This window comes from Eulemur rufifrons, chromosome 7, assembly GCF_041146395.1.
Source record: "Eulemur rufifrons isolate Redbay chromosome 7, OSU_ERuf_1, whole genome shotgun sequence".
NCBI classification, from domain to species: Eukaryota; Metazoa; Chordata; class Mammalia; order Primates; family Lemuridae; genus Eulemur; species Eulemur rufifrons.
In genome coordinates, this window is record NC_090989.1 from 180349266 (window position 1) to 180370527 (window position 21262).

At 36.8% G+C, this 21262-nt stretch overlaps 1 protein-coding gene across 1 annotated transcript in view; it reads left to right on the top strand.

Moving 5' to 3' along the window:
* The window catches only part of CNTN6 (contactin 6), a 156930-nt gene that overhangs the window by 78198 nt on the left and 57470 nt on the right, over window positions 1-21262 (top strand). The window contains exons 6-9 of the mRNA XM_069473829.1: window positions 3910-4094; window positions 8068-8204; window positions 9684-9813; window positions 12193-12343. Of these exons, the coding sequence (XP_069329930.1) occupies window positions 3910-4094; window positions 8068-8204; window positions 9684-9813; window positions 12193-12343 (603 nt within the window). The remainder of the gene's footprint in view (window positions 1-3909; window positions 4095-8067; window positions 8205-9683; window positions 9814-12192; window positions 12344-21262) is intronic.

The window sequence follows — 21262 nt, forward strand, 5'->3', positions numbered from 1 at the left end:
TTCTCCATTTGGTGGAAAATTGTTGCTTGAAGTTCAAAGTTTATATCCCAGTGTCTCAAAAAACCTCAGTGGAAAGGGATCCCTTCTTCAGTAATCATTCCAAAAGCAGTTCCAGAATTGAGTCTCATTGTCCCTGATTGGTTTGTCTCGGTCCCTACATTGACCAATCAAGGTGGCCGTGGTGTACAACCCTCTAATGGCGAGCCCTGAATTAAGTGCTCTCTCCTAATACCAGAGGTGCAGTCAGCACAACTCAGATCAGATGGAGTAAAGATAGAGAGGATGGGTTTTCTAAGGAAAACAAAAGTGCAGGCAAAAAAGCAAACACATGTCCTTTGCAAATTGAGGATCCAGGACTCTGAATCTTGTAACCTTTTTCCAAATTGAAAGCTGTTATGTTAGAACCAAACACTATACACCGAATCTTATAATCTTCTCCATAATTGGTTTATCAAAGACATCACTCCAAAATCAAATGGGGTAAAAAAAAAAAAAAGAAAAGAAAATTCTAGAGGATTTTCTTTTTTAAGTGAGAGTCTTTCGTGTCTCTGTTCAGCCTCATGTCTCTTGCATTTCTTGCCTTTTACTAATATCCCGGTGTAATGTTGGCCCTATATAACAATAAGTTCTCAAAATATGTTACACGACTTGTGGTTTCTCACAAGGGTTCAACTATTATTTTTTTTTTGTCTTATATGCCATTGATATTCAATTCTCCAGACTTCCATTTCTATGTGTGTCTAACGGCTACATAAAAATATCATCATAAGAAACATTTAAAGGTTCCTTATAGTTGGTATTGTAACTAACGTAGCACATGATTAGAGTCTATTGGGGATTCTAATTAATCATATTTTCAAGAAGCAGACCCTCACAGGATGACTTTTTGAAAGTGATTTATTAGAAGAGTTCTCAGGAAGAATGCACAAGAAAATGGGGGCGTGGGGCAGGGAAGAGAAAGTAGTCAACCACAGTGTGGTGCCAAGCAAAGTTCCACCGCAGGTAACTTTGGCTCAGTCCTGTAGGAAAGCTCTGGAGAGAAGACAGGTCACATCTAGAATTGTCCCACAACCAGGGGCAGAGGAGCTGTAGTATCTATACCCTGGCACCGAGGCAGTTACTGGTTAAGGGCTGCCCCTTCAGGCATGTAAATTCCGTGCTTTCAGCTGTCTCTTTGTGATGGTAACGTTGGCTACAGCAGCTTGAGGGAAGTCTCCCATAAAGAGAGAATATGTACTGGCTGTTGAGGGTGAAAACACACCAGTATCTTGGGTGGAAAAGTGATTAGAAGAGATACAGGTCCTTCACTGATGTTTTCTGCTATACAACTCCTATTGGAAAAGTATATCTACATAGAATACCTCTTTTCTTCCCATCAAGAGAAAAAACACTTATTCAGTGAGATTTCAATGTTGTCACTCAGGTCTTTTTCTTTGGGAAAGTCAGAATAAATTGGAATTGGTTGGTCTTGTTCTTTTTACCGCCACAGGACTGAGCCACTTAAAATGGAAATCCACTTTTGTAAAATCACAAATACCAAGGCTATCAGGGAAGGATCGTATAAAAACTGTGAGGTCAGAAGTGCCTTGTGATTACACTCATAGCTTCTGATGCAAGAAAGCCTGGAAATAAATCCCAGCTCTGCCTTTTTAGCTATAGGAAATGTAAATGAAATTATATGTGCCTCTTATACACATATACAGTACCTGGTACAGAGTTTGTAGTTAATAAAGTGTAGTTGTTGGATGTGATATTGTTATAATTATTATAATTGTCAAAATTCTCAATTTCTTAGGTATTTACTTATGTAAAAAAATTGACTTCTGCCTTCATGATCAATCTAAAGAACTAAGAAATAACAATGGCAAAAATACACGATTTTTACTTTTTTTGCGTGAATGATTTAGATTAAACCCTTTTTCAGTTGGACATTTTGCATGCATTTGTCAACCCTCAAAGATGCACTGTCATAAAGAGATAACAAAGGATCATGAATTCAGACAAGCATCAGAGCCTCTATTTTTCTCTTTGTAAATAAATTTTCTTAGAAAAATTTTATTACATAGGAAATGCATGCTCATTGTGCGAAAATGGAAACTATTACAGAAGTAAGCAGAGAGAGGAAAATAAAAGACATTCATATCCCAATTACCCACAGATAACTTTAATGTCTTCACATATGCAATACATGTATTTTTTAATTCAGTAATTCCACGTACACTATAAATTCACCAGACTTTGGGAATATCTTTCGGTGTGAATAAATTTTCTTTTAGAACTTCATTTATATTTGTTTGGCATTCCATAAAATGAATAAAAAAGAAAGCCAGTTATCTGAGGTTAATTGTTGCCAGGAATATGCCAATTTACTAAAATGTCAACTTAAATTTGGGGTAAGTGGCAAGGCTTTTTAAAAGGACAAAATCTAAATGTATGATAATTATTTTATTTTGTGTCTAACAAAATTCAAGATATAACTGTGACTATATGCTAATTCTGAGAAAAATAGATGAATCAAACACTGATTTAGGGCACATTTTCTGACAAATACGTGTGAACACATGATATGACTTTTAGTACTTTATCTTTGATGTGCATAGGAGGATGATAATATTTTGCTAAAAAAAACTCCTAAAACTTCATCAGTTTTCTTGCTTTATTTGAAGCCTCTACTGAGTCATCACCAATTTTCTGCAGTTGTTTACTGCTCAGACTCTCCCGGTCTTTATTTGTCAACCACTTTGCATGCTATCGTATGATTCTCCCACCTCGCTTTTGCTGACTAGAAGAAATCCTGCAACTCCTACAAGGTTTACAAATTGACTTTGCAAAATGGCTTGCTACCGTGATTATTAATATGGTTAATCTGAAATATCATTAGAATAGAAATACTTAAATTATCTTCAAATCTATAAGGGAAGAAAGAATGACTTGATAAGAGGAAAGGAGAGATGTTAATGTCAACAGCCCGGGGATTCACCTTACAAATGATCAGTTTATCAGTGAATGCTTTCCTGTCGGAATTTTGCTTATGGCCTGATTTATCTTTTATGTTATACCTGTAACAGTGAGGCCCTCTACACCATTAATTTCTAAATTCATCCTTTATTAAATGAACACTTAGTTTCATATATAAGAAAATTTATTGTTGCTCTTTTAAAAGATATTTATATTAGACATGAGATATTAGACTCAATTCCTATAAATAAAAGAACTCTATTTACAAAGCCTTTCTAGCAGGAGACAGAGTGCAATGTAAATCCATCTTTATCACCATTTTTAAAAACAGTGTATAAATGAATACATTGTTTTGAGGATCACAGAGCCTGTATTTCCAATTCATAAGTATCTGTTTCATAGTACTGATTCCTCTTGATAATTTAGCTCACCTATCACATATGTCTTCAGTTTCCTATTAGTACCAATTTAGCTCTAGAGGAGTCTACATTTTGCCTTAGAAATTTATAAATAAATATACAGCCTGCCTAGTCTTAAATGTCACATTCTCACAAAGAATCTCCTTGACCACCGTACTTAAACTGATAGAATCTTGTTATTATCTCTGCACCCTACTTCCTTTGTTTCAGTTATTGCAATTTGCAAATGTATTTGTTTTTGGTGTATTTTTCACTAGTCTGTAAGCAACATGAGGGCAGAGGACATGTCAATTTTATTCACCAATATATTCCCTGAACATAGCACAGTGACTTGCACATGGCAGGCACTTAATAAAGTGTTAAATAAATGACTGGATGAGTGAATGATGAATGATTGCATGATCTGGAAACTAGTCACAATATAACAGATCGAATTATTTTTCTTAAGAGTTATGTTTAAGAACACTTTTGTTTTATTCTGCTGTCACAAAGACTAAACCATCTTTTATTCTAATGAGGTATAACTGTTTAGTCCAGTCCCTGCTATTAGTTGGAGAAGGTTGGATGGAAGCCCATTGCCAGGGAAGGTCAAGTACAGCAAATCCCAAGCTATCCTTGAAATCCCGAGCTTTCAACAAGAAGATGAAGGCTTTTATGAGTGCATTGCAGGCAACCTTCGAGGAAGAAACCTTGCAAAGGGTCAACTCATTTTTTATGGTGAGCTAATCAAATTTCAAAACGTATATAAAATATGTGGTAATATCTTTCATAGTAAAAAGTGCAGGTCATTAGCATGTTATAGAAAAGTGTCAAAGGAGAAATAGGGAAGGTACATTTCTAGGTTAGGAAGCTTAATACAATCATTAGCAGGTGGGAAGACCAATTGAAAGCTACGACTTTAATTTCAGCATGGTCTGTGCGTGGTATTGTTTATTATAATTGCCTTGAAAATATCAGCAGTGTCATGTTAAACCATAAAAGTTATAATATTAACACAAGATAGTATGAACTCTAATATATTTCCCACAAAACATTCAGCAGGAACCTATGGCAATCTTAATTATAATTCTAAGTAGAATTTGCAAATGAAGGAGAAAAATCATAGAGAAAACATACTACTGAATGGTGGTTTTTGTATTTGTTTCTACTTCTCAGATTTTATCTATTCATATGTATGTAATAGACAAATAAGATTACTACTTTGTTAAAAATTATATGGTTGTCTCAGTTACCAGAATTTCCCATAAATGTAAAAAAAATGATGCATGCATATATCATCTAAAAGTTAACTTTATGTCCTCTTTCCTCCAGGCCAAAATACACGCTTGCTTGAAATTTTCTTTTTTATATCAAATAAACCATAAGATATGCCTCAGAATTATCAAAATGTTGGGTGCTTTTAAAATATCCTTAACTTCTTTGGTAAATTCAACATATCTGCATTAGAAAACTTTTAAAAACTGTATTCAATACATGGCCAAAAATACTTTTTATGTGACGTGTTTATAATCAATGATAAAGTAATTGGAGAAACATTTTTTTTTCTGATAACCAAAAAAGTCTAGGGCACTGTAATTACTTCATAGGAATGCTGATTGAGTGTCCTGTGGGAAGAACATATTGTGCCTTGGTTATATTATTTTCCATTTCCTTTAGAATTTCCAATTTTAACCTGAAATGAAAACTACAATATTATATATAGATATGATTTCCTACTGATTATTCCCCTACAGTTTTAGCAATGCTAGCAAAAAGAAATATATACATATATATATATTCTTTTCAATAGTATCCACTTTTTAAAGGAAAGTCTTTGAAATTTAGAATCCTTTGCAAATAAAATAGTAAGAATGCAACTGGAAGATTTTAGTAGAACCAAGATATTAAGGCTTTGGATAGCTTTTAATAAATATTTTCCATTTTCCTATTCAATAGACAAAGTTATCACCAAGAGATGAGCCAAAACACAAAAGTATCTATAAAAGGGAAATCAATAATAAAGTACTTTCCTCTACAATGATATAGCAACTATTACACAGAAATTTTATAAGTATTAATTCATATAATTCTTACAATAATTTTATGAGGTGGGAATAATTTTAAGTTATTTTCTAGGCAAGAAATCTTGGATTAATTGAGCAAAAATCTCACACATAATGATTGACAGATTCCAGATCAGAACCTTGAAGGGTCTTTTTAAACTGGATTCTTTCCACCCTACCATAGCTCTTCAACATGGTGATCTATGTCTATTTGTACTACATCTCATCACAATCAAATTAGCCATTTACTGAGTCCAAAATGGTCCTCGTGGGGGAATAATGGATAATTGATCAATAAGATAATCATTACGCTTCTTAGTCAAATATTAATTCACTTGCTGAAGTGCTCTCAAAAGAACAGAGAATTGATTCAATTTCCTCAGAATTGAATAAGACTTGAAAATGCAAGAAAAGAATTTCTCAGTTTCAATTATATCATTGTGTTTAAGTTGTAATTTAGAACCAAGTAATATTATACATATCTATCTATACTGTATCTTTATGTCCTCCAGTAGAACTCTCTAAACTCTTATCATTATCACAGCAAATAGAACATGTTCAGAGGAGTCAAATGACTTTTCATAACCAGGCAATAGGGGAAAAATCTAAAACTAAAGCCTGTTAAACCCCAAATCCTAAGCTCTTTTTTACAAGTATTTCCTATGTAGTTGAAAATTTAAAACTTTTCTCTTCAGAAATCCTAGGCATCCAAATGTGCCCATGCACATTAATTAAATAAAAAAATTCTATCATTGCACTAAGCAAAAATCAGATATCTCTTAAACCTTTGTAAGCTACGTTGAATTATATATGGACATGCATTTCTGCTCCCAGGTCAAACATATATTAGGACAATTTCTAAATAGGTATCTACAAAGTATACAATTTTACTCATAATACCCTGAAACATGATTCCATTTCATCAATATACCCAGCTCTTCTAAGTCTTGCCTTGATTTGTCCCTCAAGGCTCCATGAGGCATGTTCAGCAGTACCTGGAAGTTGTCCTGATTTCCACAGGAGGTAACGCTAGGCTTAGTTCTCACCACGCAGAGATATCATGATTCCTTCTACTCAATTACAGCCTCCCTGAAGAGCATTGTCTCTTTGAGGGTTGGGTGGATGTTGCAGTGGAAAAATCCTAGAAGTAAGATAGACTTGGGTTTCATGCTGTACACCAAATCAAATCCTCTTAGCCCACTTATGTCACCCACTGCTACAGTGACCAGGTCAGAAATATGTTTTATAGGTATAACCTGAAAGAGTCTTGTCTCAGGTGCTGTACCAAGGACATCTTGTTTTTTGTTCCAGGTTTTCTTTGGCCCCTTCAGGAGCCCACTCAGCACTTAAGCATGCACAGTGTGGATGTGCTTGTAGTTTACACCTGTGCTGCCCTTAGATGCCTATGGACAGGAACCAATGAATAAATGCTTCCCTTTCCTTCCCCTGGGTAGACAGCTCATAACGATACCTTAGAAATTCACCTGGAATGGAGTAAAAATGGTCTATGTTGGTAGTCAACTCAATAACTCATCCTTGAATTTCCTTCCTTGTTGACTCTTTTCCTGATAATTTTCCCTTGGGCTAGTATTCTCAAATAAATGTCTTGAACCTACGCCCTTTACTTAGACTCTGCTTTCAGGGCTCAAATTTTGGTTTCTGTATTTTCTAACCATGTCGTCTTGATCAGGTTACCTAATACCTCTGCAAAAATCCACTACAAAGGATTTTAGACAGAATTAAGTTCAATTGCAAATGTAAAACATCTAAGTTGTCACAGCCTGAGGTTCCAAATGAAGACGTCTGTATTCCTGTATATCCAAGGACAGAACTAAATAAAGGAGAGGAATTAATTGGTGCATTCAGGAAGCTTCCAATCATCTTTGTGGAATAAATATAAATTTAAAAAAATTTAATTTACAACCCATCTGTTTTCATGAATGATGGTAAGGATAATACTTCCTTAGTTTCACATCAATTATGTCAGGTGCTTTTTGCCTCAGTGCTACGCAGAACTTTCTCAGATTAGAAGATGATGTTTCAGAAAATTTATGCACAGGCTTAAAGTTAGTTTACTTAACCTGCATACAACTCTGAAAGTTCTCATTCCCTGTTAAGATTTTTATCTAGGGAAAAAATATATTGGATTATCATCCTACCAGTATGTGATGAGGCTCGTATTTGATGTATACTTCAAGCAATTGAGTTGTAATTGTCTGATATAGGTAAGCTTAATTTGAGTTTGTTTAGATCAAATATAATCAATAGACTGTCAGATTTAGTGTACAGACTCAGATTTGGTATACATTTTCTGACTTGACATATGTACGATTATTTAGCATGGAATTATTCTTTGGCCCTGTTCTGTATTTTGACCTTTTTCCACAACTCCCAAGTTGTTATACAGGTGCAGCAAAATAACAGATGACAAACACTTAACTTGAGCCAAATGCCCAATGATATTTGCAACAGGATTTCTGTCACCCCACATTGAAGCTCCTGCATTTTCCCTTGCGCAAATCACATGCGTGCAGTCCAACTGGACCCAGTTAGCCCTGTCCTTCGATTTCTATAGCCCTTGGAACGTAGCATAATGTCTTGGATAATTGCCTTGCCAAACAGTTGTTCTCACCTTTTTTTTGAAACAGCTCCCCCAGAATGGGAACAGAAAATCCAAAATACATACCTCTCTATCTATGACAGCTTGTTGTGGGAATGCAAAGCTAGTGGAAAGCCAAGCCCTTGGTACACGTGGTTAAAAAATGGTGAACGCCTCAACCCAGAGGTAAGCAACTCTGTTGATATTAAAAATTCACCTACTCTGCTAAGTAAATTTTGTTACTAATGATAATAATAACTAACAGTAACAACTAATGGATTATTCATGGGTTGTTCAGTATATTCTAGGAAAAGAAGTATACATTGATTTACTTAATCCTTTAATAAACTCACAAAATAACTACTAATATTATCCCCATCTTTCAAATGAGAAGAATAAGGTAGAGAAGACAAAAATTTTCACAAGATCGCACACTCAATCATAGATCCACATTCAGATATTGTCATCATCACCGTCATCATCACAGACAATATTTGTTTAACTCTTATGTGCGGCAATCTTTGTGTTAAACATTTTCCACATTATGTTATTGCCTCCTCTTGAGAAACTTATGAGGGAGATACCATTGTTATTCCTTTATGTAGATGAAGAAAATGAGTTTCAAGGAAGTTAAGCCACAATTTTAAGGTCACACAGTAGCTAGTAAATGATAGGATTAGTATTCTAAACTTTGTTCCTCTGATACCAGCACCCAAGTTCTTAGTCACTACCCAGTATCTTGCTTTTATGAAAAGTGATGACTTTCTCTAAACCTGTTGGAAAGTAGAGAACTAAGGCAGCTACCCACATCTTTCGATCTGAAGTATACTTTCTTTTACAATATCCAGAAAATGAGACAGAGCTGGGTTTTTTCCCCTATTAAATTATCCAGATAATTGTGTTACTTCTCCATTTTACTTTGCACATGTCGACATAGCCAGAGACACAAAGAACATCTGTTGTTTGGAAGCTGAATATAATGCTGTTCTTTGTTTCAGCTTCAGTGGAATTTTCCTTCTGCATGCCTTTGCATATAACATTCTGTTTCCTCCAGGCTACTTTTCCTTAGAGGATGGTAAACTTGAAATGTTTAGTTTTAAGTTCACTTTATACTATTAACTATTTCATTATGTGCACTCAAAATTGTATTTCTATACCCAAAATGTGACTCTGTAACAGATTTTGGCTGTTTAGGCACAAATTTTAGTAGACTGCAGAAAGGAAGGATTCAGCTCCTCCAACTTAGGACTCAATTAGAAAGTTATCAAGTCATCACATTTCAAATATTTTTGAGATGTTATGATGGTAAGCCAAGGCAACATTCTAATCACAATATCCATGTCTAACACTATTGCCAATCATGTTTTCTGGAATAAGTGGAATGGTGGTCTGTTCAAAATCATTGTATATACCGTAAAACAGAAAGTTAACATTCATTCTATGCAGAGCATGCCAATTTTCAAATAAATAGGATAACAAAATATACTAATCACTAAAATTATACTAAGCATATTTTCGTTTGTTTAAACTTCAGAATGCTGCTCCAGATTTTGCAGTATATAAATATACCAAATTATCAAATCTTATATGCACAAATGTTTAATAACATTTAAGCGAATGCTACATTAACATACTAGCATCTTTACATGCCTTTTCCTTTATTAGGAGAGAATTCAGATAGAAAATGGGACACTTATCATAACAATGCTGAATGTGTCAGATTCCGGTGTCTACCAATGTGCGGCAGAAAACAAATATCAGATCATATATGCAAATGCTGAATTGAGAGTTTTAGGTAAGTCATTTATTTACAACCAAAAAATTCAAAATGACATTTTAGCAAGCCATATTTATATATAATCTGAACCAAATTTTTCTGTAAATTAGTAATTGCTTTCCCCTGAAATACTGGGAAATGTCTAAATTAGCTTTTTACAAAATTCGAGGTGGTAATTATTATTCTGCTTGGGCAGTGCATTAGGGCTTGAGGAAGAGCCCATCATTGGGTGCATCCAAACCAGAAGAGGCTTCTCCAATGTTGATTCTAGCACCAGGTTTTAAGTATAACTCAAAGAGTATCTGTTAGCATATTTTCGGCTGCAAATTAAAAAGTAAGAAAAGAAAATCACAACTTGCAGTGCCTAACCAAACAGTGATTTATTTTATCTCTTAACAAGAGGAGTGTTGGCTGCCAGCTTTGGCTCTGTAGTTTGACGATGTCATTCCTTATACCTTCCCCTCATGCTTGTAACCTCACAGTGTCAAGACGGCTGCTGCAGCTGGAGAAATCAAGTCTATACTCAACACAGCAGAGGGAGATTACAGGACTGACCACATCTGTCCCTTTCTTTAGAAAAGCAAAATTTCCCTGACCTTCCACAGCAAACTCCTTTTATGTCATTAACTAGAACCTGTCACATGGTCATCCAGACATCAAGGGAAGCTGTGAAAATAAGTCGCTCTAGTGGAAAATGCTGAGATTAAAGGATTTTGAGAATGATAACCTGGGAAATCCAACCAGCGGTGTCTTCCCCAATAAATGACTTCTTGATAGCTTTCAATCCATGCATGGCTTTCTTAGTGGCAAGAAGATCAAAGGAGGTAAAAGAGATGAAGGATCAAACAACAAAACACAAAGTTTTATAAGTTTATAGGTGATGAGCGTCCATTCATATGTTAATTCCTTCGATTCCTACTGTTTTATTGAACATTTATTATGTCTAAGCCTTAGTAAGACTAAGATTTTTACCTTCATTGAACCTATAGTTTCAAGGAGAAAAAAGGCCAAATTTAAAATGTGATTTTTATGGCTAAGAATTGAGTGGTTGCTACTATAACACATGGCAAGACATTCCCTTTAACCTGAGATTGCAAAAAAAAAAAAAAAAAAAAAATATGCACAGATCAAGTGAAGGGCAGAAAAGCAGCACCTGGAAAGCCCAGAAGCCAGAGAGCAAGGCATATCTGGAAAACTTCAGTTCCCTTGAACTTTAGATTACGAATAGAGATTGGACACATGGATTCCAGCATCCATGAAGTGAAAGACTTAGACACATCCCAGGCAGTCTAATAATTTCTCATCTTCATGAACTAGTATCTTCAACATTTAGTTAATGGGGACAAAGCTGCAACTGACAGACTTTGTTTTAAATTTCTATTCAATTTGTCTGCTTCTATAGAAGACAGACGATTTACATTTTGCTATTTAAAAGTTGCCTGAAGCAATCTGACGTAGTGATATAGTACTTCTCAATTATTTCAGTGGTATTTTATAGCTGTTTACATATATGCATATATGTGTATACTCAAATTTAGGATTTTTTTTGTTTGTTTGTTTGTTTGTTTGTTTTGAAACAGAGTCTCACTCTGTTGCTCAGGCTAGAGTGCTGTGGTGGCAGCTTAGCTCACAGCAACCTCAAATTCCTGGGCTCAAGCGATCGTCCTGCCTCAGCCTCCCAAGTAGCTGGGACTATAGGCATGCGCCACCATGCCCAGCTAATTTTTTCTATTTTCAGTAGAAACAGGGTCTCATTCTTGGTCAGGCTGGTCTCCAACTCCTGAGGTCAAACAATCCTCCGGCCTTGGCCTCCCAAACTGCTAGGATTACAGGCGTGAGCCCCTTCGCCCACCTTTAGGATGATTATTTAAGCTACAATAGATTTCATGATTTTTCTAGTTAGGGTTACAATTCCCTCTTCTGTCTCTTATGGAACCATCTTCACCCCCTTTATTATAAATACTATTGGAAATGTGACTTTTTCTCGCTACCATCTTCCCTACCAACTTACTTTTGTTATTGTAATGACCGCTACCAGCAAAAACCTTTAAAAAAATTGACAACCAACACAAAAATAAAAAATAAATTATGTTCCACTTTTATTGAGCATATACTTGTGTCAGGCACTATGCTGTAGTACTTTACAACTGTTATTTAATCCCCACACTAACTTCTTAAGGTAACATCTATTGTCATCTTCATTTTATAAATAAAAACAGAGACTCTGAAATATTGTTAGTAACTGTTCTGAAAACACCTCGAGCATGGCAGTTTGAAAAAGAGTTCTGGCAATAAATACTTGATTCTGTCTAGTACACCAACATACTTCTTGGATTACTTATTTTCAAGTTAAATAAGTGAGTAATTTAAAAATTTTGTTTTTAATTTTGTTTTTAGCCTCAGCTCCTGATTTCTCCAAAAATCCCATTAAAAAAAATTCAGTTGTTCAAGTTGGTGGGAATATTATCATCGAATGCAAACCGAATGCTTTTCCCAGGGCAGCTATCTCCTGGAAAAGAGGGGTGGAGAACCTCAGACAAAACAAAAGGTAAACTAATCTTTATTTTTTAAATATATTTTTAAGTATTTTGTAATATAACATCTTCCAAATTTTTAGGTTTCCTAGCTCTTTCAAATTTCCTGCTCTATGATAAACTACTAATGGGACATCCAGAGATGCTGACATTTTTTACATGATAGTAAAAATAAGAGGATCTTACAAACCAAAGATCTGTTTGTATAAATTGGCTGCAATATTTTCAGTACGTACACTTATAATCGCTATATTCTTAAAAAAATCCTTTCAGACCTTTTTCTATATTCAGTTTGAAGGCTTTTTCCCGACCTGGCCTGCTGAGAAATCGGTGCGAAGAACATTACACAAAGGAGAAAGACACTCATTTGCACACACCTGGTGTTGTGGTTTTTAAATAGTCACACAGGTGTTCACCCCATGACAAAATGAATTCACCACATGAAAAAATGTAGAGAGGTTCCTGTAGAGAAAGAAGAGAAGTTTCCTTCCATAATGGATACAGTTGAGAAATCCTAGATCAACACCAGCATGTTTTCCAGGAGAGTCTGACAGAATATAACAAGTGTTTTTCTCTACTTATAATCCATTTCATTCTTTTACACTATAGAACCTCGTATACAAAATGGGTGACTAGACCACAGATGCAGTTCTCTCTTAATGACTCGCTGTGTTACTGTGTGATCAGATAAGCAATTAAATCCTACTGTGCATGCGCCAGTGTGCTAAACATATGAAAATCCTCCCTTTTAGTTCAAGGTGCTTCTCTTCAGCACCATACGTGTGTCGAACTCATAAACATACCAGGGCAGGCAGGTGAAAGGCCAGGTGAGAGAGAGGACAACCAGAGTGTGACGGAAAGTGGCAATCGTCAGTCTTGGAAGAAATGAATGTGAAAAACTGGAGAATGACACCTAAACGCCTAAAAAGGACAGTCACGACTCCAAATTCTGTCAACTGTTGTTTTGTGGGAAGGTAGACACAGCTTCGTAGAACTTTCAACATTTCAGGGAAAGCTAGAGATCTGTTTTGGAATTGAATCTCCCAAGCCAGAAAAAAATGCCGCTGGGGTGGATATAGGGACACCATTTTGTCATTTCTGGTCTTAAGATTTCACTTGTGGCTAAGGAAGAGAGAATAAGGGGTTAAGACAAACAAACAAAAAACAAGGATCCCTGCTGACTGTGTCCAGCGGCTACCGTGGTCATATCCGATGCCTGGAAGACCCTCTCCATGTACATGCAATAGAGACCCTGTCGGGACATCATTTCTTTCCTCATTCTCTCCTGTCCCCAGATGTCTTTATGCCCATGAATGAAGCTTTTCCCAGGACAGGAGTTCTTTCAAATTTATCTTTGTATGCCCTGTTGCCTCGGCACAGAATCACAATTCAATAAGTACCTATGAACTGAGTGAATGAGTCAGAAAGGAGGAGTATGCAGGGCATGCCCAGCTGCATGGAAAGGCAGTTCTGGGGGAAATGCCTAAAGTCGTAAGAACAGACGCTTCAAAACTACAGTTTAAAAGAAGGTGAAAGGAAGCCTGCTGCCCTGCTCTGAGTGGGGCCCCTTCTTTCATGTGCACGCTGGCGAGATTTACTCCCAGCAGATTTAGATGTGGATCTTTTTAAATGTTTCCTCTTTCATTCCTAAAATCTAATCAAGGCTTGAATACACTGCTGTGAAGTAGGAAAACTCAAGAGATCCCACAGTATCACACAGAACACTTTGTACTGAGGGTCTGGGAAAATTGATTAGCTCTGCCTTATGTAATAAAGTGACTCTAAAGTTCGAACCCAAAGAGCAGCAACAACTGCATTTACCTTCCATAGCCCTTAAAGGCCCAAAGACAGGGTGTGTGTGGAGGAGAAAGAAAACCAAGAGGAAGGGTTTAGGTAAATATGTGAAAATGAGAAAAAAATAAAGAGCACAAGGGAAACCGCTTTTTAAAGCAACTTTTCAAGTTTTCATTTTATTTTGTTTTGCCCCATATAGAATAAATTTAGGATCTTTTTAGCCTCAGCACAGTTACTAATAGTCCTAACAGATTCTGCATTGTTTCATTGTGATTAAAGGAATGATCCCTGTGATTTTGTTTACAGATAATTCTTTGATAATTCTATCTTCTCGTGGCTTTAGAATTTTATTACAGGGTTTAAATGAAAGAAAACAAACAAACGCATTATCTCCTGAATGCATTCTTAAAAGTTAAAATAAATTGAGTCCCAGCAGAATGCAGTAATTGCAGACATATATCTCTGCCCAGTATAGATTACATTAAGCAGTAATTTGCAAAGGGTCACACAGCCAGCTCCATGAGACTTGTGTCTCTGCACACTTCCTAGTCTGTCCCCTCTTCTACTACCTTCTGATTTGACTGGTTTCATTAAGTGCATGGCTTCAAGCTGCTTACTAGGAAATACAGCATTTATGCTTCTGTTTGTGTTGGCCTAATGGCTTTTTAATGGTCCTACCATGGGGACTTCTAAACAGGTCGAAGGTAAAAATCAGTGATAAAAAAGAAAGGAAGGAAGGAAGAACATAAGGAAGGAAGGAGGTAAGGGAAGGAAGCAAGGAAGGAAGAAAGGAGGGAAGGAGGGGGAGAGAGATAGGAAGGAAGGAAGAAAGGAAAGAAGGGATGGAGGGAGGATAAGGAGAGAGAGAGAGAGAGGGAGAGAGAGCAGGAGATAAAGCAACAAAGCAAGAAAGCCAAGTAAGCAAGAAGTGGCATTACTGTTTGCTGCAGATGTGGTATCGTATACTGAAGAGAGATTCCAGCCCCTATTCTACCCCACTTAGAGCGTAACTTTGGGCAAGTCATTTGTCTTCTATAGGCCTCCATATGTAAAATGAATTAGAAACATCTCATTTTCTTAAAAGAGGAGAGAAAGTCAAGATTGATTATTTCTTCTATATCTTTGGTCTTAACTATTAGATGGCAACCAATTTTTTATTTTTCCATGGTCAGAACCCTCCTTTTCAAAACAGTGTTGCCGGTACAGATTCCAAATCCTAGAAAAATAACTGCATTTAGCTTGCAAATAGCCACCAAACTGGAAGAGGAAAATATTAAAGCAGTAAATATTAAATTTAATATTAAATTAAAGCAGTAAATATTTCTTTCTATATTTGAAATATATGAATGAAGCTTATTTGATTGAGTGTTTCTGTGTATGGATTTTGCACATGCATGTGTGTATGTTTAGGGACAGGCATCATATTTCCAAAGAAAATGAAATTAAATATTCTAGGAGCCAGGGACAGAGTGTTGGCATAGAGGTTGGCTGAGAAATTAATTTTTTTATTTGATTGCAAAATGCAAGGTTTATTGCATGTGTAGACACACTATTCAGTGTTATATTTGAAAGGGGCACTAGAGATGATTGAGCCCATTTTCCAAATTGTATAGAGCCAGATCCTAAAATCAAACACAGAACACTGAATCCCATTTTTAATGCCACACCAGGCTGACTATTGCACTTAAATGGCAAAATATATATAACTCCTAGCCCCTCTCCTACCTCTGTTAAAACATGACACAATTATATATATATATGAAGAATAAAAGAGTCAGTTACAGAAAAAAAGTTTAAATTTTTACAATGATTCCAAGTAGAAATAGTTTTTAGTTTTTGACCTTGAAAATACCTATGTGGGGAAATGTACATTTTTAGTCTCTGTTATAAAACTTCTCTATGGTACTGTCTACTTTGAAATTTCATTGTCACTAACTCTTGCTGCCAATAAAGTATAACTACCTCGAGATAGTTGAGAGGGCTCTAAAGAAGCCCATTCAAGGTAATCATACTGTATTGCCTGCCGACTTACAAAAAATGGTGGCAATATATATGTTTTGACAATTTCCTCCAGTCTTACATGAATCGTTACAGCTTCCATCACATAGCTAGTAAGTCATGAAGCTTCAATGTGATGCTAAGTTTCCCATCTCCGTAATCGCATCTCTTTCTCTCCGGGGATAATGGAGATAACGGAGAACATACTCAACTCTTCATTTTTGAAGGGCAGTTGTCACATGATTTAACCTAATTTGATGTGTTGGCAATACAGATCCAGCAACATTCCTTAATCCAGTAGCCTACGTATCATAATCGAAGCATTGACTGTTTTAAGAGTTCTGTCTTTGCAGCAAGTGTCTATATATTCACAACAGACTGTCACAGTGGAAAAGTTTTTCTTGAACTAAAAATAGGTAGATGGCATTACAGAGTTTGAGGGCTGTCTGGTTTCCTGCTAAGAGTGAATGGTCAGGCAACATCTGTCTCATTCTTTTTGGAGGTACCAATGCTTTCAAAATAGCACTTAAATTGAAGAGAAGCAAAAGATATATTCCTGTGGGAGAAACTAGTATGCATTACAAAGAGCAATGCTTTGGGAATTAGAAAACATTTTCTCTTTGGGATTCCAGTCTCAGTTCTATCATTGATTTAGAGTACATGATGAAGACCTTGAGTAAAAATGTTACACTACTCTTTTTTCTTTGAGGTTACTGTTTCTCAGATTTATTTTAAGATGAAATAATACGAAAACAACTTTAAGAAATATTAAACATTGTACCCATGCAGTGACTGCCTGCATATTAGACATCAGTAAAAACCTTAGCTTGGCAGGTTGAAATCGCAAGTTCTATCTTAGTTACAACTTTATATGTGTCACAATGATTTACTCAGGTGACCAGGTGACTGAGCCTAACATGGTGATTGCTGTAAACTGTCATAGAAGCTAAAGTGATCTTATAGGATGGATTCAGAGTTTACAGGGAGCCCTCACAGCTAGACTGTAAGCTCCATGAAGGCAATGAGCACCACGCTTTAATTCACCATTATAGGTCCAACACCCAGCACAAATCTGGAACATGGATAGCACATATTTAATACATATTGTCTGTGTTGCTAAATTAATGAAAGTTAAAGTTTACTTTGTTTTACTGACTTTAGAGATTTTGTAGTTAAACCAAACACTTTAATAATTAATAAATCTATGCTATGTCCATACAGTTATTAATTCCTTCATTCATGCTGCAAATGTTTATTGAACATCTATTATATTCCTATTATATATATATTGTGAATGGGCTCTGTAACGAGAAACACTGCTTTGTCCAGGTAGTTTAGCAAAGAGAAGAATGAAGACAAACTAATTTTTATTCTCTTCCTTTTCTGTGTCAGGCACTATGCTAAGGGCTTCACACCCGTGTTCCCCACGGGTACCTTTTTACCCTTGAAGCAAAGAAAGATACAGTGACTTGCTCAATAACTACTGCTTCTTTCTTGTTACAGGGAATTCCATGGTCCTTTTTCTCACCTTTTTTTCTCCCTCATCTCTTCTCTCTTATCCTGGCTTCTCCCTCTTTCCACTTTCCCTACGATTTTTACACCTTCCTCTGTGTTTTTCCCACAGTGGAATATGGTGGTGAAGAAGGAGGGCTCAGGATAAAATGTTAAGCCAGCTACCCATACGACACATAATATTCTCCTTGCCCTTTCTTGTGATATCATTTTTCTTTAAAGCTGTTTGAGGTCCAAGGCCTAAGTTCAAGTCTCAATTCTACACCTTAGTTGATAACTTCCAGCAAGTACTTTAACTTCACAGGCTCTTCATCAGTCCATGTCAGAGAAAATAGCACTTGTCTCTCCTCTGAGGTTGTATGAGATGAGACTCAGATGACACAGTGTGTATGGAAGGACAGGTGATCTGTGCACACGACACCGCCACTGGTTGCATTTATTGCTGTCATCCTAACCTTTATGCAGATCCCAGTTTTGAATGTTTACCTCTAGCAGCCACAGCAGCAACCACAAACTTCACCACAGAAAGTCAGGATGAATACAGACGAAGCTTATCTCCGCAAGGCATTCTGAGGCAACTGAGGGAATCAATTCCACATCTGCTGAGTTTGATTAATCACTTCTTTTTTTTCCTTGTGGATCTACTTAGCAAGTGAACTGACAGAAATCAAAGTCCTAGATTTGTCTCCTTATGCCCAGCGACTGCTGGCTACCCATCCAGGGATCACCTCCTGAATTTAATGGGAAATGTTAACCCACTGGAGAGAGAGCTCAGTGTTGTCTTGTGACAGGCAGCATTAAATACGATGCCTGAATTACCTAAGGTTTGCTCATAGCGGACATATAAGCTCTGAACAATAACAGCAAAGAGGTGGAGAAAAGAAATTTCGTCCTATTATTCAAAGAATAATAACTGAATTCATAAAGTAATTGACAGCATTTTTTTCTCATTTTCCCAAAAAAAATCCATTTCATATTGCCCTCATTTCCTAAAACATAAAATAAAATAAAATAAAATCCAGCTGTCTGTCAGACAAACTGTCATCAATAATGACAATAACCATTTTAAATATCTCCTCTATGTCGGCCAGTATACCAGGCACTTTACATATCGCAAAACATTAAAGGATATTCTTTTCCATATTCAGATATTTTTCTGAGGATCAAAGTTGGTACAGAATATATAGTTCCATTTGTGTCATTTTTACCCCAGTAATCTCGAAGAGATAAATACAAAAGCACTCCAGAATTCACAGAGAATCAAACTCACACAATTGTAGAGCTACCCCTTGGCAATTGGTCTCAGAATGTCGTCATACTCTTCAGGCTTGAAATAAGGGGACAGCTGAACTCTCTGGAACCAATTCCATTACCTTTATCTACTTACCCCAAGTATATATATTTGCAAATAGGCCTTATCAAATCACGGGTTCTGTGTGATTTATCTTACAATAATGCCACCGTTACACCCTGCATGGCCCTGGGCACTTGGCAAGAGCAGGTACCTTATGGGAACAAGTAAACCTATTAGGTGGCTTGGAGTCTCATTCAATTATTGACTAAGTGGGGCTTATTCAATAGTTTTGCCTTCAAGCCCCAGATTTGGAACAGATCCACTGCACTTGCACCTGTCTGGCTCGGCAATACCCCGAGCCCTCCCTCTTCAACACCGTATTCCACTGTGGGAAAAACACAGAGGAAGGTGTAAAAATCGTAGGGAAAGTGGAAAGAGGGAGAAGCCAGGATAAGAGAGAAGAGATGAGGGAGAAAAAAAGGTGAGAAAAAGGGCCAGGGAATTCCCTGTAACAAGAAAGAAGCAGTAGTTATTGAGCAAGTCACTGGATCTTTCTTTGCTTCAAGGGTAAAAAGGTACCCGTGGGAAGACGGGTTTGAAAGCCCTTAGCATAGTGCCTGACACAGAAAAGAAAGAGAATAAAAATTAGTTTGTCTTCATTCTTCTCCTTGCTAAACTACCTGGACAAAGCAGTGTTTCTCGTTACAGACTCCATTGCCCAGCACTTAGCTACCGTTACATTTTCTCTCTGGAGGCTTTTGCCAACCCTCTTCCCTCGTGGGGCCTCAGCTAACGGGGGTCTGGCTGTCTGAATACAAGAGAGCCGGTTATATCATTCTCCCTCCCTGTTTGGTGCTCTTCTATATATTTTACAATATCTGCCTTCTAAATCATTACTGTTCCTTTTTCTTTTACTTTACTCCCAAGTGTTCAGTCTTAATAAAATATCCCCTCCGCAAATGCCTTTGCAACGCGACATGAGCCATGATGCAGCCAGCGCAAAGCAGGCTTCTCTACCCCTTCCTCCTCCTTGCAGAGCTTCCTAATGGGACAAGCAAATAAACCTAATTTTATTTTGTATCACTGACTACTTAATGTAATAGTGCTTAGTACATCAGGTAGCATGAGTATCAAGTAGGCAAACGAACCATATGTCCCCATGTTTAAGGAAGAATGACAGTCTGCATAATGCCAGGCTTATTACAATCTCCCTTCTGGGCTGCCTCTTTGTAATAAAATTTTAAATTGTTCATACTCAACTCCTGAGAGCCTTGTTAAGGTGAGCCTTTCCAAGGGAATACATGTTGAAGACGTCAGGAGCCATCTGATAGTCTTGCCTGTGTCGCACAAAGATGTAACAAGCTAAAATCCTGTGTGTGCCCTGTCAGCCTTGCCTTCATTTTCCCCTCTTGCCATCCAATCCTCCTTCCTTTATCCCACTGGCCTCCACCGGTCTGGGGCACTCACCTTTCACACCAGGCGTGCAGAACCGCCCACCTGCCGTGGTCTGAAAAAGCTCCTGTTCATTAAAAATATAAAGCCTGTCTTTAAATCCAGCCTGCCTAGCTGGGCGAGTGCTGTTTCCCCCGCTGCCTTGTGTTGGCCTATTATTGCTGTAGTTCTCTATTTAAAACGTTTTCGTGATGGGTAATGACATCCTGTGGCTTTCAACCAAGGACAAATGTGACAAAGCAAAGAAGTTTCACAAAATATATAGCATCTGATAAGTTCTTGTACTGTACCCTACAACAGAAAATGGGTAAGTTTCGTTGTAGAGTTGCTGTGAATTCATAGACTGCACCCGTAGATTTCAAATTTCATCATGCATCATAAGGATCTTGGAAAAATGAAGATCCCAGAGCTGGGCCCATGCCCAAGATTTTGATTCAGTACGTGTAGCATCGGACGAGGAATCTGTGTTTTTGTAAGTTCGCTCCTTCTGCCTCATGAGAAGCTGCTGCTGGTGAATAACATGTAGAGAAACACCGGTCTGGCGTATACATATCTAAAGTAAAAACTTTCTTCATTTTGTCTCCTTTCCAACCCAGAAATTTGCCTCTTAGCCTAAAATTCAACCCTCCCTTTTAATCTCACTGTCGAAGAGATGTAAATCCTCAGTTCTCTTACTTTTTGAAAAGATGAATATCACCGCCCCTAGAATGGTGTCCACTTCCTTTTAGTCCTTGCTTCTGATTTCTGAGTGACATTTATATCTTTCACAATTTACATAAATATTCAATAGCAATAATTTTATAGATAGAAGAGGTCAATTATTCACAGGATTTGTAAAAATGACCTTTTGTTCTTGGTTTGATTTTTGAGAAAAGTGATTACT